Source organism: Podarcis tiliguerta (assembly GCF_965153285.1).
Source record: "Podarcis tiliguerta genome assembly, chromosome: 5".
NCBI classification, from domain to species: domain Eukaryota; kingdom Metazoa; phylum Chordata; class Lepidosauria; order Squamata; family Lacertidae; genus Podarcis; species Podarcis tiliguerta.
In genome coordinates, this window is record NC_139538.1 from 14,729,658 (window position 1) to 14,749,175 (window position 19,518).

The following is a 19,518-nucleotide window of genomic DNA, read 5'->3' on the forward strand; positions in this document are numbered from 1 at the left end:
GATTAAAAAACAAAGAATAGATGAATAGATAGATAGATGATGATGATAATAGATGATAGATAGATAGATAGATAGATAGATAGATAGATAGATGATAGATAGATAGATAGATAGATAGATATAGATGATATAGATAGATGATTGATAGATAGATAGAGATAGATATAGATAGATAGATGATAGATAGATAGATAGATAGATAGATAGATATAGATAGATATAGATAGATGATAGATAAATAGATGATAGATTGATAGATGATAGACAGATAAATGATAGATAGATGATAGATAGATAGATAGATGATAGATAATAGATAGATATAGATAGATATAGATAGATAGATGATAGATAGATAGATGATAGACAGCTAGATAGATGATAGACAGATGATAGATAGATGATATAGATAGATAGATAGATAGATAGATAGATAGATAGATAGATAGATAGATGATAGATAGATAGATGATAGATAGATAGATAGATGATGATAGATAGATGATAGATGATAGATAGATGATAGATAGATAGATGATAGAGATATAAGCAGTTTAGGCCTTGTTTTATTGCTGGTTTTTAATGTTAATGTTATTTTCATTGTGTGAATCGCATCAAGGCACTTCATATAAAAAGCAGCTAATAAATATAATGCTAAAGAACACCTGATCTTTTCCTGTTTAGGTGCTCCGCTCTGCTACGGACTGGTCTGCTGGGATCAAGTACCATGAGGAATCCATTCATTCTGCTTATGTTAGCGTGATAGAAAACAGCAAACACTATGTCTATATAGAGGCAAGTAGTCGCCATCTGTAGGTATAAAGAACACAGCAGGAAATCAGCACCACATTCTAAAAGTATTATTATTATCCGCATTGTTTCTGTTTATCTTTTTGAAGCTGTTGTTGAAAAATCTCCAGTCATGAACATTTTTACCTTTTAGTAAAGTGTGTATTTACATATACACTAGTACCTTGGGATGCGAACGGGATCCGTTCTGGAGCACCAGATGAGTGTATCTGGTGCTCTCCTAAGGTTGCACAGGAAGACTGGTAACTGGGCAAGCAGTCTTTCAGAAGAGCTTGTCTGCTATTACTGATCTCATTACCAGCGTAGCTATGATAAGTTTCCAAGGAGCCTCAAGGTTCCACTTTTGAAAACTACTGCCTTGGCAGGTACTTCTTACAGCAGCTATCAGATTTATGAACAGCACAGTCATTTCCCTCTTCTTTCTGTTTTGCTTTCCCACACCATAGAACCAGTTTTTCATTAGCTGTGCAGACGACAAAGTTGTATCGAACCGGATTGGTGATGCCATCGCTCAACGCATCCTCAAGGCGCACAGGTAATCTTGCTGAAAAACACAGTCTGGGTGGGAATGAAGAATGCAGCAGGGGAAATTTTGTTTCTAAGCCAAATACCTCAGCACAGACTTTAAAAAAGCATTTCTGGAGTCATTTTTCAGGGGAAAGTGGAGAACTTAAAAAACTTTAAAAGACAAGGTGACTAGGGTGAGATGGGAGCACAAACTGGTTTTCCTCTAGTGATTATAATATATGGAAACTAACATGAAGATAACAAGTTCTTGGACTTGGTGTACCACGAAGACAGTATTTACCAGTTCATGTAAAATTATTTTATGTAATTAAACTTTTAGACCTGGTGGGACAAATGATCTTGCAAATGATGTCAGGGTTCTGGTAGGCACTACTGTCTACATTGTCTATAATGGCACCATTTTGCTCATCATGTTTTGCTACCATTTCCATCAGTGGTTCTGGCATTCCTTGCAGCTTGGGGCAGCTTGGTGTGTATAATGTCTGTCTGAATTTTCAGGGAATGGGTGGAAATATTTGATCCAGCTGCAAATTAATTGAGTTACAAGTGTATATACTACAGTGTGTTTTTCTGAGTAGACCTTTGCAACAAAGAGATTGTGTGTGTTCAGTTCAGGGGCACCTGGGCACTGCAACATCTGGGCCCATTATCCAGTATATATCTCTACTACCTTCTTCTTCTTTGGCGATCACTTGTAGCCGAGTAAGATTGTCTTCCATAAACATGGCCTTCACAGTGAGTCCGTAAGTGACTGTGGAGGCCAGTTCTGGATCCACACGTCCTTCCACAGTGGGGACATTGGTTTCTGGGTGGGAGTTGATCGCGGTGTGGATTTGCCAAGCGTGCCTTCCTCTTAGCACGTTTCTCCCTTGTGTCCTGAGTTTGAGTGTCTTCACTTGGTAAAGTCTGTTCTCCAACTGGAGCGCTCACAGGCCAGTGTATGACTGGTGTAACAGTGGAAAGGGCCTCTGAAACAAATTCACTCCTAATAGTTATTTGCACCTGCTTACTTTTGGGGGCCCAGGTTGATGCTGACAGCCTGGTTGTCGTTCTTCCTTTCCTGCTCCTAAATGCCTGAGGAGATACCTTTGAATGTTTGCATTTCTGCTTCTTTAATCATTTAAGCTCAATGGTGAAGGGCGTGGGTGATTTCTCGACAGAAAGCAACTGGCTTTTAAGCAGGAAGAATAAAGGCTCTCCACCCACTGGGGGATTCTAATATGATTAATCTGTGGGTCCTTGCAGTGTTCCTAGGCCTTGTCTCTGGAAAGTGATCGAGGATGTTTACAGTTTGCCCTGCGTTTCCAAAAGGCAAGCTAGTATATCAAGCCTTGCAATCATGAAGAACAGGCTGCATTTATCTAAAGCTGGAGAAGTCAATATAAATAAAGCCGAGGGTTTTCTGCGCGTCCACAAGATCGCTGTGAGAGGAAGGAATTTAAACAGCGATCTAAAATATAGAGGGTTGAGATGGGAAACAACACCCAGCATAATAAAACTTCGTTTAAGAGACACAGACAGAGCCAGGCTGGTCAGAAAAGGAAAAAACGAGTAGGTGTTTTTCTCCCCTGCAGAGGATAGGGGCGATTTGGATCGGGAGAAGGGAATAAGTGTTTCCTCCTCCAGTTCTGTTGCTTCAGTTGAATGTGGAGCATTCCAGCACATGCATTAAAGTAATTCATAAACAAAAAACAGATCACAGATCTCCTGAGCAATCCATCCATAGACAGGGACAGGGCCAGACTCACTAGAGCTGAGTGTGGTCAGGGCTTGAACCTTCAAGCGTTTCTTAGCTCTTTCACCTTCTCGTATGCCTGTTTCTCATTCCTGCCCTGGCTGAAAGTGTTCCAGACATTTTTGCAAAACCTGGGGATCTTGTTAGCAGAACAAATTATGCAAATGCATACACACATTAGCATAATTCTAATTGGAAGCCTTGGGTTTCCATGGTGCAGAAAATAGCACTTTTTCTTTTTAACAGCACAGTATATGCTCGCCTTGGTATAATTGTGATTCAGGTGGTGCAGTCGTCGTAGCAGAATGCATTCCTGTCAAACCAAACCAGTTCATTCACAGCCTCCAGAGCCGTTTCTTGCAGTTTGCAGGAGCCTGGTCTCTCAGTCCGAGAGACTTGCTTCGCATAACCTGAACCCCACAACCAAGCTCCTCAACTTACAGAGCATAAGCCTGTTACAGCTATTTCCCATAACCCATGTTCCTTGCAAATGAACAAAATGTTCATTATCACAGAGTGTGTGAAATGTGGAATAACGAAGATCATGGCCACTGGTCCCATCACCTCCTGGCAAATAGAAGGGGAAGAAATGGAGGCAGTGAGAGATTTTATTTTCTTGGGCTCCATGATCACTGCAGATGGTGACAGCAGCCATGAAATTAAAAGACGCCTGCTTCTTGGGAGAAAAGCAATGACAAACCTAGACAGCATCTTAAAAAGTAGAGACATCACCTTGCCAACAAAGGTCCGTATAGTAAAAGCTATGGTTTTCCCAGTAGTGATGTATGGAAGTGAGAGCTGGACCATAAAGAAGGCTGATCGCCGAAGAATTGATGCTTTTGAATTATGGTGCTGGAGGAGACTCTTGAGAGTCCCATGGACTGCAAGAAGATCAAACCTATCCATTCTGAAGGAAATGAGCCCTGAGTGCTCACTGGAAGGACAGATCGTGAAGCTGAGGCTCCAATACTTTGGCCACCTCATAAGAAGAGAAGACTCCCTGGAAAAGACCCTGATTTTGGGACATATTGAGGGCACAAGGAGAAGGGGACGACAGAGGACGAGATGGTTGGATAGTGTTCTCGAAGCTACCAGCATGAGTTTGACTAAACTGCGGGAGGCAGTGGAAGACAGAAGTACCTGGCGTGCTCTGGTCCATGGGGTCACGAAGAGTCGGACACGACTAAATGACTAAACAACAACACATGCTCTGAACAGGGACGCAGGTGGCGCTGTGGTCTAAACCACAGAGCCTAGGGCTTGCCGATCAGAAGTTGGCAATTTGAATCCCCAAGACGGGGTGCGCTCCTGTTGCTTGGTCCCAGTTCCTGCCAACCTGGCAGTTCGAAAGCACGTCAAAGTGCAAGTAGATAAATAGGTACCGCTCCGACGGGAAGGTGAACGGCGTTTCCGTGTGCTGCTCTGGTTCGCCAGAAGCAGGTTTGTCATGCTGGCCACATGATCCAGAAGCTGTACGCCGGCTCCCTCGGCCAGTAAAGCGAGATGAGCACCGCAACCCCCAAGTCCTCTGTGACTGGACCTAACGGTCAGGGGTCCCTTTACCTTTTACATGCTCTGAACAGCTTTGCATCACCACCTATAAGCATCCACTGATGGTCAAACTATACATGAAGTTAAATAACTTTGCATTCCATGCAAATTTATAACCATATAAATGATACACTCGTGTTAATGCAGCGAACAACTTCGAACCAAGCAAGGTTGGGTGGCATTGTGGAACAGATCAGTTCCCTGTCTGATCGCCCAGTGTGCAGTCTGAACAGCCCAGTAGGACTGCCGAGGAAAACCCTTGGAAATTACCAGTGGCGCAACCCCATCGTGGCACAGGCCGTGCAACTGGGGTCCTGCTGGCAACCATGTTTGAGATCCTGTCCAGTGCCATTTCCAGTCTCCCACCATGTAATGCACTTTGGCCCCAATCCTGATGTTCAAGACTGGGAATGGCCACCGGGACCACATAACACTGGTCCTGTGAGATCTGCATTAGCTCCCAGTACGTTTCCGAGCACAATTCGAAGTGTTGGCACTGACCTTTAAAGCCCTAGAGGCCTCAGTCCTGTATACCTGAAGGAGCGTCTCCACCCCCATCATTCAGCCCAGTCGCTGACGTCCAGCTCTAAGCGCCTTCTGGCGGTTCCCTCATTGCAAGAAGTAAGGCTACAGGGAACCAGACAGAGGGCCTTCTCAGTAGTGGCGCCCGTCCTGTGGAACACTCTTCCATCAGATGTCAAGGAAATAAACAGCTATTTAAAGCAGCTATTTAAGCAGCTTAAAGGACATCTGAAGGCAGCCCTGTTTAGGGAAGTTTTTCGTATTTAATGCTGTGTTGTTTTTAACACTCGATTAGGAGCCACCCAGAGTGGCTGGGGAAACTCAGCCAGATGAGTGGGGTATAAATAATAATTTGTTGTTGTTGTTGTTGTTATTCAAGAGACCGAGGCACCCTGGGCAGAGCAGAGAAGTTTCTGCCTACTCTCCTGCCTCTGGCACCTGCCTGCCTGCTTTCCCCCTGCTACCCCAGCTCAGATGTGCTTGGAAAGGGCGCCAAACGCCAGGAGCCAAGCTGGGAAAAGAGGGCAGCGTCTGGCTGGGGGAAGGTAGCTGCGCAAGGGAGGAAAGGAAGGAAGAAGGCACCAACATGCAGAAAATATTGGGGGGGGCTGGCTCCCCTAAATATTTTTTTGGGAGGTGAAGGGCCGGCCCCGGGCCCCATAGAGTTGGCACGTATGGTCCATATGTGTGATCCATATGCAGTGTGCATGCACTTTCTCAGTCTTTTTGTCCAGCAAGTAAGAATCAGCGTCTGCATAGAGATCTCCCTTGCTGGATCAAGGTGAATCAATTCTAATGCTATGAAATCTCCATTACAGTATGTTCACTATGAAATTTTTGAGGGTGGCTTGAACAGGGAGTAGGTACTAATATATGAATCCCCTGGGTCTCATGCAAAAGACAAATTAGCTCTTGCATAAATATTTCAACCTTAATGGAGGGGCTTGATGGAGTTTTCCACCCAAGCGTAAGGACCTCTTTGTTCTTTAGGCAGTACACAGCATATATAATTAATTAGCTCAATATCGACATTCCTAGATTTTCTGGTTGTGGTTTCCCCTCCCTCTGAGCTGGCCATGCTGCTTTTGAATGATGAAAATGGGAAGCTCATAAGTGATTTATTTTTGTAATTAATTTTGGCAAGTATCAACTAATACTCCTCGCGCCCAAGCTCTTTGCCTTGTCTCATTCAGACACCTTTAATTTAAGGCGAATCCCGTGGGTCTGAATGATAACAATGAGCGAATGTACCTCGATTTTAATTTTTTTTACAGAAATAAAAATGCACCACTTCATTATTTTCACGTGCCATTCATTTTAGGAAGCGGTCAGTTAAAAAGACTATATACCAAGTTTTCCCATCGGTGCCAATTTCAAACACCTATAGTGGCGCTTGGGAGTGGCACAGTGTAGATTGTTTGAGGATTGCAGTTTTATGACCTGATAGTCAATGTGACTTGGGGTGTGTTGAAAGCACTTAACCACTAAAATACAGGAGCTGCCTTATACCAAGTGAGATGATTGGTCCACTTTGCTCACTCTTGTCTACACTGATTGGCAGCTGCTCTCCAGGGTTTTATGCAGGTGGCCTTTCCCATCCTTACCTGGAGATACCGAGAATTTTACCTGAGACCTTCTTCGTGCAAAGCAGAATCTGTAGTCCTGAGCTATGCCTTACAAGGCTCTTCTGTGCTGAACAGATGCTTGTCTGTTGGGATAATTCCTAGTTCTCCTTGCCTGTCCTGCTGATGTCCTTGTGATCCTTGTCGATCACTTTCCTTTGCTTTCTTTGCTGCCGAACTGCAGATTGTAAACTCCCTGGGCGGCGGGATGCAGGCTGCCTCTCTTTTGCTTGTGTTATTCTGTAACGCTCCATGCATTTCGATGACACTGTAAAACAATGAATAGCGAGCTGACAATCACCTTACCTATTTGACGGGGCTGGATTTGGAGAAAGTGGTGTTTGGATTCAACTGTGCAGACGCATGCTTATGGGGCCTTTGTAGCCAGAAGAACTATGCACAGATACTCGTGAAAAACATATGGGTTGAGATTGTTGGGATACTGCCAGGGAGACAAAGTCCATCTTGACCTCCACGTCGTCTCCGGACGTCCATTGATCTCCCGTAGACACGCAGTATCAGCAATTAGCGACACGAGCTCTAGAAATAGCTTGCCACATTCTAGAGCCGATGCACGCTCTTATCAGCAGATAAAGCACAGCAAAAGTTGCACCCAGGAGAGCATTATATAGAAGTTTATTCAGCGTTGATCAGAACAAAGAAAAACGTGACTGCCTGCTTGAGAGTTTCCGGCAGAGAGAGAGAAAACGAAAGCAAAGACACAACATAAACATCCTGTGAAAAACAGGAAATACGCAGACTCTGTGACTCCAAGCCTGCTCCCTTTTAAGGTGGAACGGAAATATCCTAACAGAGATATGTTTCCTAAATTATGGACCCCCCCCCCCCCAGAAGTGCATTCTCAGTTTTACTAATGGAAATATTGTAATTGCTTTTGCAATCTAGAAAATTATTTCAATTACGACTTTGTGGTAAAAGATGGCAACGTTCCCATTTATTTCTGAGCCCAGTATTAACTGCAGAAAATGCATCTGAATATTTGTTGTTTTATAAATACTAGTCCTAGGAAGAATTACTAGGAAATGCTGTATCTGCCTGGTAGAATCTCTAATAGTTCAATGTTTCCTGGAGTTTTATCCAAACTATAAGATGCTCGCCACCTGGTGGTTGTTTCCTACCCTTTTGGCTTACGAAAAAAGCAAGTGTCACTCAGTTTTCGCTCCCCTGAATTATATTATGGGTGCCTGGAAAGTCAGACTCCATGTGAATGCTAATTAGCTGAGATGTAATTGCCTGGCAAATTACTGAGTTAAAAATAAATAAGGAGAGGGACTCAAAGGGTGTCTCTGGAAATGAAACTGTACAGAAATTGACTGGCCAGCATAATAATCATCTATCTGTCAGCCAGAATAAAAACAAATATGTTATAAGGGAGAACGGAGTTTGCAAATTGCTCTGCAATTGTGGCAAGCTTCTAATGGACTTGGCTGCTGAAAACACAGGGTGGGAGTCACCTAATGAATCTCGGCAGTGGAAGCCCTGTGCAATGCGGTTTCCTCCTACTGCCCCCTCCCCAGAATTGGCTCTGAGAAACCCCAGAACAGTGTGCAGGGGAAAGAGAGAGAGGAATCATTCCATCTGGCCAGCTGAAATGCCAGCGGATGGAAGGATAGGAAGAGCGGAACGTTGAATTCCACCCACTATTTCTATAATTTTTTTAAAAGAATGCACTCAGAAGTAAAGGTGTGTGAATTCTGACCTTGAGCACTAACAGCATATCTGCACAGCAAACTTCTATCAGTTTCTATCCATTTATCCTGTCTGAGCTGTCATGGATTCCACCAGAGAATTATGGGAATTGTAGTTTGATGAGAGTGTCCCTCTGGGCCCTCACCTGACACTCACACACAGACCAGCACTAAAGTACCCAGAGTTCATTGCGGAGACACACAGGTGATTTACACAGAACACAATTAAACTTTCATATATATTTTTTAAATAAATTTTTATTAAGTTTTGCACAAATATCTCCAATCATACAAATTCCCAATTAACATATTTTCAGTTTTAGGACTTCCCTCAACTTCTCTGACAATCATCCGTATTTAAAATTTTGTCTACGCATTCCTCAAATTTAGTATCGCCTTTTTTTAAAAAAATGTCTTAATAGTCTTATTTGCATTTTTGCAATATTCCTTATTTTTTCACAAAGCTTCTTTAAAACCCACTAGCGTTGTTTGCTCGTCACATACACTCTTCAAATACTCCGAAATTTTTTTCCAGTCCTCAATGAACTTGTGATCTCGTTGATATCTAATTTTCCCAGTTAACTTATCCAGTTCTGCATAATCCGTTAGCTTCATTCTCCATTCCTCCACAGTTAAACTTTCAAGAGACGCAGTGATAGCTGCCACAATCGCTATTAAACAAGTCTGCAGTGTATATGTTTTCATTTCGCCTGTTGAAGGTGAAGGGAGCCAGCTCCCAACCCTTTCTAGAAATTCAATAATGGCCTGTGACAAATCTGTGGTGCCACCACGCTTGAAATTCTGGGTATATTTATGGTTGAGTTGGAAGAGGTGCAGAAAAGGGCAACTGAAATGATCAAGGGATTTGAACAACATTCCCGTGAGGAAAAGGGCACAGCATTTGGGTGCCTTTTACGCCTGGAAAAAAAGTCAAGTAAGGGAGACACGATAAGGGGGGGGGGGGGTTGCAGTTATGTGTGGTATGGAGAAACTGCAGGGGAGGGGGAATCTGTTGCTCTTCATAAACTTTGGATCATCATTTCTGTCAGCCCTAGTAAGCATGGCCAATGTTCAGGGATGATGGATGTTGTAGTTCAGCAATATCTGGAGGGCTACAAGTTCCTCATCCCTGGAATGAGGAGACATTTTCCTCTCTCTCTCTGTCTGTCTCTATCTCAAGTACCAGGAGACATGCAATGACTCCAAATGTTGGGTGATTCACACAGAGCACAACTAAACTTTTGGAAGACGCAGTGATTTCTGCCACCATCAGCTTGAGGCTTGTCCAAACTTACCCTTCATCCCTTCTTTCCGGGCATGGACTGCACTTTAAAGCTCTGGGTTTGTCGGTTTGATTTGCTCTGGTGCTTCCTCCGTGCAAACCTGCTCTTTAAAGCTCCGTCAGAACAAACGGTATTCTGAGGAAAACCTAAATTTATGGTTGCTTCGGTGGAGGGCTAAAGAGCAGGTTTTCGCAGGGAAAGCTCTGGGGCGAAACAACAACGACTCGGAGCTTTTAAGTGCAGACCTGGGGCAAAACGTAAGCATGGATAAGCCCTTCGCTGGCTTTACGCCTGCAGACAAATTCACGAAGGAAAAGGCTAGAAATGGCTACTAGTCATGATGGCTGTAGGCTACCTCAGAGGCTGCTTGTCTCTGTATACCAGTTGCTTGGGAACACAAGTGGGAGACGGCTATTTTCCCTCGTGCTCTGCTTGTCGTCTTTTCACTGAGCATCTGGTTGTCCACAATGGGTAGCAGGGATGCGGGACTAGCTAAATCTTTGATCTGACCCAGCAGGGCTTTTCTAACATTCTTACAATATGTTCCTGCCTCAGTCCCTCGCCAGTGGTGTGGGGATCTGTTCACTGTTCACACTGGGGAGCCAGTGTGGTGTAGTGGTTAAGAGCGGTGGACTCGTAATCTGGTGAACCAGGTTCGCTTCCCTGCTCCTCCACATGCAGCTGCTGGGTGACCTTGGGCCAGTCACACTTCTCTGAAGTCTCTCAGCCTCACTCACCTCACAGAGTGTTTGTTGTGGGGGAGGAAGGGAAAGGAGATTGTTAGCTGCTTTGAGACTCCTTAGGGTAGTGATATCAAATCACTGATATCAAGGGGAATATCAAATCCAAACTCTTCTTCTTCCATGTTTTCTCCTTATCTTTTTTTTTGGGGGGGGGAGGAGCAGTATCACTGAACCATAGAGGCCAGAATTATGGAAGGTCATATCCAAGGGCAATATAATGATAGATCATTACCTAACACCAGTGTTGGCAAACAGATATGGGGGTAAACCAGCTTTTAAATAAAATCTCAGGCTGACTTAAGAACTTCTGCAGCCTCTTGTTATCATGATAATTTCAATTATATTATCATACATATTTTGGGTCGTCCCCCCTTTGTATTTAACAGGCTCATCAATGGCTATTTAAATTGGTTAACTACTTTAATAAAAGGAAGAACTTCTGCATTTCATAAATCACACCACTATTTGGAGTTTCAGGGTTTCTTGTTCTGGGACTGAGGCAAGGTTGGCTCACCTTTTCTTGTGTTTTCTCTCCAGGGAAAACAAACGGTACCGAGTCTACGTAGTCATCCCACTGCTGCCAGGATTTGAGGGCGATATTTCAACAGGAGGGGGAAATGCACTGCAGGCAATCATGCACTTTAACTACAGGTATCTTGGGTTGTTCTGACTTCCCCAAATTATTTGTTTTCAGCAATACGCTGTGGTGTGTTAGTGAAGGGAATCTAGGCAGCGCACAGCTGAGGTCAGCATCGGTCTTCTGTGGAGTCTCTCAGGCAAAGGGGTAAAAGGGGATCTCTGATTCAGGCTTCGCCCCAGGATCCAAAGACCTGACGCATGGAAGACCTTGTGCACCAGCTTGCACTCTGCAGGATAACAGTGTAATTTAAAAAAAGGTAAATGATAACATGTAAGGGGGTAGGAGATGTTGGGGCCACCGGACAGAGCTGGAGGAACAAAGTTGGAGACTTGGATGGTATCCAGTGTCCTCGTTCCAATCCACACCCTCTCCAAATCTGCTCCAGGGGTGGGTGAGGGGCATTGTGGAAAACCCAGAGCAGATTTAGCCGGTATGGAGGAGTGGGAGAGAGAAGAGAGAAAAGTTCTGTCTTGCAAGCATGAATTCTTGCAGTAATGCAAAGAAGGACTTAGCATCACTGTGGAAACTAGCCCTTGGATTTATAAACAGAAGCTTGGAGGGAGTGTGTTTGGTGTGGAAGGGTATTTTATAGTCAGTTGCCAAAGCATGCTGAAGAGTTTTCAACCATTCCTCTCCTCAGAGGCCTCCGCCAGAGGCACGAAGGGCCCTGTGTTTCCTCTTGCCAGTTCAAATGAGTATGTGTTATTGCACATTTCTGTCAAATAGCCAGCAGAGGGAGCACAGGCTTTTTGTGTTGGGCCTTGCTACGAAAACCTCACAGGGCACATTTGTGCATTGGCTTTTTAATTAAGCTTTCGCCTTCTATTTCCTAGTATCTTGCTTATAGACAACAGGCTGCGAAAGCAAGAGACCACAGCTAGGTGCCATTTCCCCCAAACATCATTTTCCTTTTTAAAAAAGTTGCTCAGTAGGCCTGATTCGTGCACCATGACTTGGCAGATGTGCCATGGCTCCCTCTGAGCCAGGCCTGCGACATGCAGCCGTGTTGTCAGAGTGACTCATGTGTATGATCCACTCCCTGGCGGGTCCATGGATCACTTAAATCATCCCGTGTCTGGAAATGGTGTTGGGTGACTGATTGCTTCTGGCTTCCTACACATGTGGTGATTTAGGAGCACAAGACAATGCCTTATCCCAGATCAGATAAATCTAGCCCAGGGTTGTCTATTCTGACTGATTGTCGCTCTCCAGGATCCCAAGAAGGGATCACCGGCCATGCAACATTTTGCCTTCCTTATGTTGTGTTGTGTTTTCCTTTGGAATCAATAGTGTTGCTTGACACCACCTCCCTGCTTTATATATGAACGTATGTGTTGATTTTAATTAGCCCCATCTTTGTCACCCATTCACATACCGCTGCTTTGTGAGTTTAATCATGGCCTTAATTCTTCCAGGACCATGTGCAGAGGAGATAATTCGATCCTGGGACAGCTGAAAGCAGAGAGTAAGTGCTTTGCTTGGCTCTGTGCGCACTGCACACTGTTGGGCCTCGAGGATACTAAAGTTTGATTGATACGCCATAAAGCACCCGTTAGCTGGCATAATTGCAGGATGGTAAAACCAGTAGCATAGGAGGCCTCTGTTATGTCAAGGAGATCTTCAGAATGAAGGAAGCGAAGTAGCCAAACAACATCTGGGTGTCTGCTGAAAACAGAATAGAGCTGCAGTTCTTGGCATGCCTTTGGATGCAGCTGAAAATGAATTATTCCCTCCCACCCCCAGCATTTTACTTGATGATACTATGGTGAGCAGACTCCCTGGACTAGGTTATGTGATGGGTCGCTGTTAGGTAGAGTTGAGGGATGAATTCAGTTCAGTTCCCATTTTTAGTGAGAACCGGCACAAGGTGAAGGGGATGACAGAGGACGAGATGGTTGGACAGCGTTCTTGAAGCTACCAGCATGAGTTTGACTAAGCTGCAGGAGGCAGTGGAAGATAGGAGTGCCTGGCATGTGCTGGTCCATGGGGTCACGAAGAGTCGGACACAACTAAGCAACAATATCATTTGCACTTCCCAGAATAATGCAGCGACCCTTCGAAATCCACACTTCTCCAACCCAAAACATGTGTGCATCATGGGAAAGCATGCATTAAAATGCATACATTTGCAAAAATGTGCATGTTTTGCAAAACTGTACAAAAATGTTTATAGTAGGAGAAATGCAGACTAAAATGCTGATGAATTTTTGGTAAGGACAAGTTAAAACAAAACAAAACAAATGCAAACTAATGTGGAAGTACGATGAACTAAGTTAAACAAAAATTGAGAGACTTGTCCACCCCTAGTGTCAGGTATGGGGTACATTGTGGGTTCTGTGTCAGGACAATTGAGTGAACAAACTCTGAACCATAATTATTTCTTGATTATTTTTGTCTTTGGTTTTCTGCTACCTATAAGGTACAATAAGGAAGCTACAGCTGTTAACTCATAAGTTGATCTGGTAAGGTGGTCAGTACTGCAACTATTCTCAAACTGCAGTAGCAGAGATGCTTCCTAAACTTATATTTGTAATATCTGACTCCTGGTTGGCTTCAAAAAAGTGTACAAGCTGCCTCCTTGTCTTTCTCAGAGACATGATCAAGATCAGGCAGGGCCTGGAAAGTCCTGTGGAATTGTAGACATTGTTGTTGTTGTTGTTAACTTATATACAACACTTCATCCAAGAATCACCGAATGTTTTACAGTACAGTGGTGCCTCGCAAGACGAAAAGAATCCGTTCCGTGAGTCTCTTCGTCTAGCGGTTTTTTCGTCTTGCGAAGCAAGCCCATTAGCGGATTAGCGCTATTAGCGGTTTAGCGGCTATTAGCGGCTATTAAAGGCTTAAAGGATTAGCGGATTAGCTGCTAAAAGGCTATTAGCAGCTTAGTGCCTTAGAAAAAGGGGGTGGGGAGCGGAAAAAAACCCCAGGAATCGCAAGGCATTTTCGTCTTGCGAAGCAAGCCCATAGGAAATTCGTTCTGCGAAGCACCTCCAAAACGGAAAACCCTTTCGTCTAGCGGGTTTTCTGTCTTGCGAGGCATTCGTCTTGTGGGGCACCACTGTATAAACACACAAAAATATATAACATAATAACAAACAATACAATACCCCCCCCTTATTATTAAAGTAATCAGGAAGATAGAGTGACAAATTAGAACTATACCCAATGGTTATTCTAATGGGAAACTTAAGGGGGACAGTGTTCAGAATAGATAAAACCTTGCAAATGTGCTAGTGGTAGCCAGAATTATAATTGCCAAAAACGAGGCAGGTGGATTGGGGGAGACAGAGAGAGACAGAAGGTGCCATCTATAAAAGAATGGAAAAAAAACAATCTGGCACAATATCTTAGTGTATTTTTTAAAAAATGCCCATATTGTACAAGAAGTATGGGAAGGAGCAGTTGATATGCAAAAAGCTTAATTGACAGCTTGGCAGACATTTATTATTGGAAGAGCAAAACAATGTATTCAAATATCAGTAAAGCTGTTTTGTAGGCAATTTAATTAAAGAGCAATTTGTGTATGTCTGTCTGTCATCTGTCTATCATTATTCTATATCTATCTATCATTTTTTTTTTATTTTTAAAAAAGTTGTCTATGAACCATACTAAGCTAGGAAAAGAAAAACTATCTCTATTGCCTGTCCAGGAATAAGAGTTGTCACACCAAACAAAGAAAGGTGTTCATACAACAGTTTGCACCTATAGTGTGCCTTAAGGGCTGGATCTAGACACATTAAAAAAAGTTTCAGAAAAACGCAATGTAAAGCTTATAATGGGAAATCACGTGCCGAAGGAGCAAACTCCTTAGCACCACCTGGTGTCACAGTGTTGTGACGCATTTAAAACGCTTAAAAAAATACACTAATGTACTGTAGCTGAGCCCAAGGTGTCCCAATAAGAGTAATGACTACCTCTTAGTATTCTTACTATTCCTACCACTTCTGTGCAGCTACTATAGCTGCTTTATATGGTGCTGTTCGTTGTCCCACTGCCACAGTTATTCCTAAAGCCTCTTTGTTTCCCTTCCCTTTTCCCACCACCTGCCGCTGGCACGCTTCAGTTGGAGACCAATGGATTAATTACATTTCGTTCTGCGGACTCCGAAACCACGCCGAGCTGGAAGGGAAGCTTGTGACAGAATTGATCTACGTTCACAGCAAGCTGATGATTGTGGATGACAACACAGTCATCATTGGTAAGTGAGAAGCTTGTTAAATAAGAGTGTGTTGTTACAAAGCATTTCAATTAAAACTCCTCTGCAGGTTTTTGGTTTTTTTCTAGGGTCTGTCCAATCCTAGGACTGGTGGTGCTGCTGCGCTGATTGCTCAGCTCAAAGTAGCATCCTTAAGCTGATACAGTGGTACCTTGGTTCCCAAACTTAATCCGTTCCAGAAGTCTGTTCCAAAACCAAAGCGTTCTAAAACCAAGGCGTGTTTTCCCATAGAAAGTAATGCAAAATGAATTAAACCATTCCAGACTTTTAAAAACAACCCCTAAAACAGCAATTTAACATGGATTTTACTATCTAACGAGACCATTGATCCATAAAATGAAAGCAATAATCAATGTACTGTACTATAAAATAAATAAGACAGTATTGTAGATGATAAAAATATATATATATTTCTTATGTGCACTGATGACAGTCATTGTTTGGATGTGGGGCTTTTATCCATTTCTGCAGTCACACAATCAATCAGTAGCTGAACTGGTTTCCTCAACAGTCACAAAAACAAGTTGCAAAAACGAAGTCACAAGCCAGTCACAAATCAGTCCCATAAAATGAAGAACAAGTCACAGTAAAAAAAAAACCACAAAAAAAGCCACACAAACAAAAATTCAAAAAAAGAGCAAAAACAAAAGCTCCAAATATCGCCTCTGTGTTGTGTGGGTGCTTCGGACTCAACAGCCGACAGATTCGACAGGAAGCCTCTGATTAGCAGCGGGGGACTCAATTTACAAATGAAACACACTCAACAGGAAGTGGAACATGCTCAGCTTCCAAGGCAAAGTTCACAAACCAGAACACCCAGGTTTGCAGCGTTCTATTTCCAAGCTGTTCATAAACCAGGGTACCACTGTATTAGCATCAGGAGAAAGTATATTTCCCCCCCAAAAATGCAACATAAATCGTGACGAGCAAATGATACAGATCAGCCATGGGACACTGGAAGTCAAAGACTGAAGGAGCAAGCCGTGAGGGAAACTTGAGTTAAAGGGAATGAGTCAGTACAGATTCAGATGTTTGCAGATGTCCAGGAAGCAGCTAACCAGACCCAGGGATGTTTACGTGGGACTTTCAGTCCTTCTGGGAGCAAATGGAGGCATAAAGAAATGATCTGAAGAAACTGCACTGAGATAGAATGCTTTGCTGACACTTTTCAGGCCCTCTCATGCAGATTGCAAGATTGAGGGTCCTTGACGCTAAACTCTAAGCCCAAAGGAGGATCAACTCCTTATTTTTTTAATTAAAAAAAAATACAGGTAAATTATGTAAGACTTTTGCAAAGGGCACCCAGGCTCAGTCACCTCTATCAACCTGTAACCAAACCCCGCTAGACATTCACCCTCTTGCATTTCTCCTTGTGCTGCAGCTTTGACAAAAGGCACAAAAGGAACGGCAACTTTTAAGCGAGACTCCCCTGGCTTGATTATTGCACTCGGTGCAGTTTGGCATAACTGGGAGGAAATGATGCCCAAATCACCGACAGGAAAGAAATTTGCCCTTCTCTGCGACGGTCTTCTGTGGGGAACTGGGCCCATCTGGCGCGTCTCAAACTTGGGATCTGCCTTGAAACTTTGGCGACTTGTCATCTGCTCTTCAAAGTACAGAACATGCTGTGAAATTTGGATGCTTTGCGCTGACATGTGTGCTCCATCAGCTCCTTTTCCAAGGGATTTGGGGAGGGAGGAGGGGGATGTGTTGACAACAAGGCAGTCATCTTCCTGCTTCTCTTCTCTCCTGCTAGTGGTTGCAGAGGGCAGACTTTACTCATTCTCCTCCTTGATTTCAGAATAGGAAGTAGACACCGCCTTGTTTAGGTTGCCTTTCAAGAAAGCTGTTGCATCAGTAGGAGCATTGTGTACAATAGACTTTTTGCCTAAGAATCCAAAACTGCAAAAATCATGGTGCTGCTATTTCCTGTCCCCAGAGTGTCACGGTCCGGTCTACGGGCGATTGAAGTCCCGTCTGAGGACTTCGGGACCGGGGTCAAGATGGTGGGGTGGGAGCAGGAATGCGAGTCCAGAAGTCAGAGGGTCCGAGGGTCAGGAAACACAGAGTCACAAAGTCAAGGGTCAGGGTCAAGAAGCAAGGAGTCAAGGAGCCGAGGTCCGAGGATCAGGAAGCAAGGAGCCAAAAGCAGCAAGGCAGGAAATGTCTTGCTGTGGCAAAGAGCCGAAGCAAAATGCTGACCTTATATCCCTTCCCAGCTCTTGCCACCAGGTGCAGTGAGTTACCAAGCGGCCTCACCTGTGCAGCCGCACCTTGCCTCTCCACAACAAACTTAGGAAGGCCCCAGTCCTGTGAAGCCCTACTGGTCACAGGGCCTAGCTCCTGCACACACTCCTGACACAGAGTAGCTTGCTTATTGCATTACTTAAATGTTTCTCAATTTTAATGAAAACTACCCAGAGTGATTTGCAGCACATTCACAATGAGAACACCTGGATACTTGTAAACAAATCATCCACTGAAGCAAAGGAAGACACACCTCTGGAAGGTATTTCTGACATGAAATACTTCTTACACCACTTTTGTGGCGATCACACAGGGTCCCCGGACGTTTGATGATCTATTTGATCCCCGTGCCACCACTGTGATTGCTTCCCCGCTGCCACCAACCCGTTTCTCTCGGGTACACACGGAGTCCATACAGTTGTTAACATTCAACCAAATATACGAGTTTTATTTTATAAGCATTAACAAGTTTATGGTTTCAGATAATTTTTCTTGTCAGTTTCTTAATCTTAGTTTCTTTACCGGCCTATACCTTCCTAATAACTTCTACCTGATTATCCCAACTGTCTATCTGACTCTTAACAGATTCTCTCACTCTCTCACATCAAACTATCCCATCCCACAGACTTATCCTCCCTCTCTCTTCTCTAACACCTGGCATTAAGTGGCTTCCCTCAAAGAAAAGTTTTTGAGTAACGTTAAGGAGAAGGTTGGGATGCGGGTGGTGCTGTGGTCTAAACCACTGAGCAAGGCCCAAGGGGCTTGCCGATCAGAAGGTCAGCGGTTCGAATCCCCACGACGGGGTGAGTTCCCATTGTTCAGTCCCAGCTCCTGCCAACCTAGCAGTTTGAAAGCACATCAGAGTGCAAGTAGATAAATAGGTACCACTCTGGCGGGAACGTAAATGTTTCCGTGCACTATTCTGGTTTCGCCAGAAGTGGCTTAGTCATGCTGGCCACATGACCCGGAAAAACTGTCTGCGGACAAACATTGGCTCGCTTGGTCAGTGAAGCAAGATGAGCGCCGCAACCCCGGAGTCATTAGCGACTGGACTTAACTGTCCGTGGTCCTTTACCTTTACCTTTAAAGAGAAGGCTAAAGTATTTGGGGGGGGGGAGTCTCATCATGGAGGTGGGTTTCATGGAATTTTTTTTGCCTTAAAACACCATAATTTCCTGATCTGTGTCTTGTTAGTTATTTTTAAAGGACTGGAAATAGTTACTTTCCAGGGCCCCTGCATATCTATGTTTTATTGTGCATTCATGATGTTTTGTGTTCATGATGCTATCAGGGCAGTCATACGTGACACGGTTTCAGTCCTGTTTGTGTCTGCAAATGTTTTGGGGCAGGCATCCTTCTTTGTTTCCAATTGGTGCTTATCCTGTCTATATGCTTCTCAGATGAAGCAAACACTACTTCCTTGTCCCTGGGATGGATGAATAGATCCCTGTGACACTGGGCTGCTGGCCTCACAAAAGGCAGCAACACTGACAGCTACCACAACATTTCCCATGTTCCGCCTTAGGCAATTTTTTCTCCTACGTAGCAGACATTTCGGTCTTACAGTGTAGTTTCATCGCTCTGCAGAAACAGCTTGGAGCTGCTGGAGAAATTAAGCTCCAGACTTTTTTCTTCTTCATTTGGATTGAGAATTGTTTAACCTCTCATATGCTGGAGTTTATGAAGCATGTGGTATGTCTTCCTCTCTTTCCTGCCCTTCTTCTCCCCACTGTGTCATTGGCTGCTTTTATGGGGTTTTGATTCTTTATACTATCTAGATCAAGGGAAGTAATAGTGCCACTGTATTCTGCTCTGGTCAGACCTCACCTGGAGTACTGTGTCCAGTTCTGGGCACCACAGTTCAAGAAGGACACTGACAAACTGGAACGTGTCCAGAGGAGGGCAACCA

The 19,518-nt window shown here is 43.9% G+C and overlaps 1 protein-coding gene across 2 annotated transcripts in view; it reads left to right on the forward strand.

The window, feature by feature from the left end:
* PLD1 (phospholipase D1) overlaps nt 1–19,518 on the forward strand; it is a 133,122-nt gene that overhangs the window by 105,255 nt on the left and 8,349 nt on the right. For both annotated transcript variants that reach the window (XM_083441987.1, XM_083441986.1), the window contains exons 19-23: nt 685–795; nt 1,257–1,345; nt 11,041–11,154; nt 12,559–12,608; nt 15,210–15,344. In XM_083441987.1, the coding sequence (XP_083298113.1) occupies nt 685–795; nt 1,257–1,345; nt 11,041–11,154; nt 12,559–12,608; nt 15,210–15,344 (499 nt within the window). The remainder of the gene's footprint in view (nt 1–684; nt 796–1,256; nt 1,346–11,040; nt 11,155–12,558; nt 12,609–15,209; nt 15,345–19,518) is intronic.